This window comes from Atta colombica, unplaced genomic scaffold, assembly GCF_001594045.1.
Source record: "Atta colombica isolate Treedump-2 unplaced genomic scaffold, Acol1.0 scaffold50, whole genome shotgun sequence".
In the NCBI taxonomy this organism is placed as follows: Eukaryota; Metazoa; Arthropoda; class Insecta; order Hymenoptera; family Formicidae; genus Atta; species Atta colombica.
Window position 1 is genome coordinate 3,406 of NW_017259540.1, and position 5,407 is coordinate 8,812.

General features: G+C 22.6%; 1 protein-coding gene across 1 annotated transcript in view; it reads right to left on the reverse strand.

Moving 5' to 3' along the window:
* The window catches only part of LOC108691707 (cytochrome P450 4c21-like), a gene marked incomplete at its 3' end in the record, with an annotated part of 22,742 nt that overhangs the window by 3,400 nt on the left and 13,935 nt on the right, over positions 1 to 5,407 (reverse strand). Inside the window, exons 2-4 of the mRNA XM_018199570.1 lie at positions 3,302 to 3,479; positions 2,642 to 2,751; positions 121 to 211 (exon numbers count right to left, since the gene is read on the reverse strand). Coding sequence (XP_018055059.1) covers positions 121 to 211; positions 2,642 to 2,751; positions 3,302 to 3,461 — 361 coding nt within the window. The remainder of the gene's footprint in view (positions 1 to 120; positions 212 to 2,641; positions 2,752 to 3,301; positions 3,480 to 5,407) is intronic.

Genomic DNA, 5,407 nt, shown 5'->3' on the forward strand with positions numbered 1-5,407 from the left:
ACAAACACAAAATACAAAATAAAATTGTCTTACCAATACCGTTTTGTAAATAAAGTATTTCGTATACATGCTAGCCCTAATAAATATGTGAGAAAAATAAATATATAGTTTATTGTTTACCTGCAGATGTCAAAAGTCCATTGCCCAACCAAGGTTTCAGCATATCATAGAAATCTCCTTTTGTGACATTTACAGTGCTAGGTAAAATATGCTATAATGTTCGAAAAAAATATAATCCAATAATATTCAAAGAAATAATATAAAAATTTTTTTATTTTTAATATACATTCATCCGCAAAAAACGGACCACTCAATTTTAGCACAAATTTATATATATATTTATATATTTTTATCTATATTTTTATATATAATATTTTAATATATAATATATTTTATAGAGTAGTGATATCACAACAAAAAATCATCATTGTGAGATTTTGTGTGTGGGGGTGTGTGTGTGTGTGTGTGTGTGTGTGTGTGTGTGTGTGTGTGTGTCGCACACGTATGTATAACATTTTTATATGTAAAATAAGTACAAAATATTTAATCTATACGACATTATGAACAATATGGTTCAATCTTTTAAATCGTCCAATCCAAATTTTTTTTTATGAATATAAGATTCAGAGATCGTAAAAGAAAAGAAATGTCTCAAATAGCCCCGGTCTGTCATTAAGTTTAGAAGTAAAAGTTATCCATTTTGTAACTTTTTATTTTGAAACATAATTTTGTTTAAAAAATCGTAAAAAAATGTTCCATATACGGATTTGTTTGGAAATCAATGATCTTAAAAACTCATACACTTTTATGCCTGGCAGCCAATTCCCCTGAATAACGCAATAGTTTGAATTAAAATTTTTTTCCTTTCAATGTCTATTTTTAATGTCCGCTATTTTATAATACACTTTGTCAAATTTGATCTACATGGTTATTAATGAGAATGTTCAAACTCTTTAATTTAAGTTTTTTGGTACATCTCGTTAAAATTTTGTTTAGACATCACTACTCAAACATATTAAAAATTGTCCTAAAATTTAGTAATTCATTTTTTTGCTGATAAGTGTACAACAAATTTTAAGTGCTACAATAAATTTCGTCAATTATAAATAGAAAAAGAATTTACTGATTAACCCTAGTAAGTTCATTGATTCAACGTACCCTATTTTCAAATTGCTGTAACTTTTTTATAATATAATTTGAAGATCCGAATTGAGAGAAGAAGACTGAAAAAAACATTAACTATCCATAGATATGATAAATCTGCAAGGATATTTTTTGTACGTTATTCTCGATGTGAGAATGTATGAAAGTTCAAAGAGAGTACTGAGGATCCATACGTGACTAACTTGCAAGCTTTCGGCATATCCCTTTTCAGGATACCCCCTTATTTTTTATTAAATATATGTTTAATGATTTTGGAATAGTATAAAAATAAGTACATGAAAAGAATTAAAAAGAATTATATTTAATATAATTAAATAGAAATTTTTAAATTTTTGTCACTTTTCGGAGATCGCTCAACCGGGACGGATAATTGCTTTGGAGCGAGTGTTGTATCATCCTCTAAATCCTAATAAATTTAATTATACATACTATAATATACATACTATATACTATTATACATACTATAATAATATTTATACATGTACAATCATTTATCTATCATTTTGTATTTAAATAACAAAATTTTATTTATTAATTGTATATATATATAGATTATATGTATAGATTTTTCAAAAATGTTGGTTTTCGATAATTCAAATAATTATTTTCTTTTTAGCGAGTCGTATTATCTTTTTTTTTTGATAGTCCAAAAAGATCAATTAAAAAAATCCTACTTCCTTCTTGCACATAAAATTTAAAATTTGAGAATTTTTTTCAAAGTAATTTTTTGCAAATTTTTCCAACATAAGTTCTTTGAAGCATTGTGATTAATTAAAAATAAAATATTATACATTTGGTTTATTTATCTGCCTTTGCTTGATTTTGAGGTATAAATTTCATAGATTTTGAGATAAAAAATACGTATTCAGTCCAGAGATATAGTGTAACAAAGTTGCAGAGTTTCATAAATCTGTGACCAGAAATACCAGATTAGGTAACCAAAAATAATGACTTACTAGGGTTAATATTATTTATTAAAAACTTTGTTGTGTTAAATTTATAATTTATTTCGCTATTATAATAAAGAAATCTCTATTCTTCAGTAACAATACTAATAGTGACATTGTAAAATTCAATTTATTAAAATAAATTTTTTATAAAAATAAAAGTTAATTTTTTTTAGTATATTTACACACAAGAAAATTTTTAGCCCATTTTCTGTTCTATCTTTACTAATAAATATTTATAAAATAATCATTTACATTGTACTAAATAGTATACAATAAAATTTGATTACTACACATTATAATAGAGACAAACAGGATTTCGATGTAATCTTTTCCTTTTTTTAATTTTTAGTTTTAAAATAATAAATTTATAAAAACAGTTATTATATAAACAGTTATTATATAAATACTTGAGAATGTTATATATCATCACAGTACACAAAGATGCTTCTTCGTGCTTAAATAATGTATTAATTATTGTAGAAAATATAACGGATGTTATTTTCTATTAGTAAATAAATTTTATTTACCTGCAAGTATTCTGGCTTAAATATGTTAATATAAGGTGCAATTCCGATATAGTGTATGAATATTCCTTCTTTATAATTCTCTACTACCGTAAGAAACAATTTCATGCGCTCTAATAATTAAATTTATTAATTTATTAATAATTTAATATTATTTATTTACACAGTAATTAATTTAATTATATATATTTAAATATTAAAGTTTTAAATTTAGAGCTGGCTATCTCAAAACAATATATTGATTAAACAATATATTGATTATGTTAGAAATGGAAAATGAACACACAATAAATTAATTGCTACACCTTTATTTTTTAATTTTCTTTTAATAACAAAATACTGCAGTATTTTTTGACATTTCAGAAATGTATCATTATTTGAGCAATTATATTTTATACTTCTACACATATACAGTAACTCATTGGACAGATTGTTTCAGTTTGCCACAGATTTGACAGATTTCAGGATTATGTTTTTTGAAAATATATTTTTAAGAAAAATCTGAAAAATAAATCTGTATGTAACTATTAATTCATTGCAAGTCATTTCCGACATCAAATATGACGCCCCGAGATAATCAAGCTTTAAGTTGTGTGCGAATATAGATATATAAATGCTACTGTATAACAAAATAATGCAAAAATCTTATATAAAGTTCTTTACCATAATCTGATAACCTCATTAACTTAAATATCGAACCAATAACAGGTGCGGGTAGATTTTTGAGTTTCTGTCGAATAACATAATGATGATGCACTTTTGGTAGAAATGCGAAAATAACAAGGATGCAAAGAGTACATAGTGTCAAAAAAATTAAATCCATTGTCGTAATCTGCGAACACTTCAAATAAATAGTTTATCAAACAAATTCATACATTAGATTTGCTAAAGTGAGATATTAATATTACTACATTAATATTATTATGAAATTATATTAATATTATTAAAAAGTTGTAGTATCCCAATACTAATTATTATGTAAATATATTTTCAAAAATACATTTTCAAAGTATTTGAGAAAATATTTCCCAAATATATCTTTATTTCTCAAAGATACTTTCAATTATGATAAAGACGATGACACATGTATCAGAAAATATATTTCATGTCAACAAATCTTTTATCTTATATTTATTCTGTTTTGCTTTGTATTTTCATTGAACTTTTTATAAATCTACAATAAATGTACCCAGACAACACCGAAAGTTTTCAGAAATATCTCAGAAATATTTCAACTTAAAAGTGAACATTTCATAAAAATTGCGAAATATGTCTATAACATTTCTGAGACAGCTCTGGAATAGTAAAAAGTCCATAATTCTTGCACATGAAACCTTGTTGTAAGGTTGATGAAATATCAGAAAGGGAATCTGTAATCTTTTTAAAATATTATTATTAAAAGATTTCAGATATTTCTAGTACTATAAGAATGATATTTCAATATACTTGATAGATATTTAAATAATATTAAATTTATTATGTCGACAAAATAAATTTTAATATTGTTATCAATTTTAAACATATATTATAATATCATTTCTAATGTACTTAAAATTTATTAACACTTTTGTGATCTGTTTACAGATTGCAAAACGTTGAAATATACTTAAAATTTCTTTAAAATAATTATTAAATAATTATCGCCAACTATTTTGATTAATTAATCACATTATATGTATAAAAGCACATATACATAATCACTACTAAAAAAATCATACCAGTTTCTACACAATTATTATTCATATACAAAAGTTTTTCGCAATTAAGAATGTTTTATATTTTCAAAATGACAACAAAATAATAAAAAAAATTAGATTATTCTAAATCACGTTTCAAAATAGTATGACAAATTTGATAATGATTTACTGTCTGAATCATAAGTTATTTGAATAAATATCATTTTTTAATCTTCAATAAAAATATATGAAAATATATTATAAAATGATAAAAATTTTTTAATAAAAGTACATTATATATTCAAGATTATTTGCGTAGAATTACTTTGCAATACATGAATTAGTTGTCTAGTAAATTAATAAAACATTTATTTGTTGTAACTAATCATTAAATCTCAATGTAATGTAAATGTAAATTTTTTAATTTTTTTTAATTTCCATTTTTAACAATAAAAATAATAACAAATAAAATAAATAAACTGTACAGATGTGTTATAAAACAAAAATATAATCTTATTCATACAACTTTCATATATATATATCGTTACTATATACATATATATATATAGTTTATTTAAAGTGTAAATATTAAATACATCCAAATTTAATTTTTTTTGCAGGAATTGTACGTTTAATATACGTTTACATATACTATTCTTAAAATAGAACAAGTCACATTACATCAAAATAATGTTAAATTGAATCGTAATTGACCAAAAAAATGACTTTTATAAACATTTTGGATTTTAAATTTATGATACTTTTTTGTTCTGTTTAAATGTTTTTCAATTTATTGCATATAGGCCTGCTAAAGATTAAAAAAAAAAAGAAATTATTTATAGGTACATTATTGTTTTTTTAATGATTTTTTAAAAATGTTTTTTGTATTATGTTACATGTATAATGTTACATGTATAGTAGAACAAGTAAATTTGTAGTAAATAGAATTTTGTTCCTCCTGGGCAAACACAAATTATTCACTTACACAACACATTCATAAACACAACTCATTTAAAGTTAGTTTAAATAAATCCACTAATGGTTTTTTACTCAATTTAGTAAAATGTTTATATATATATATAAAAAATATTTA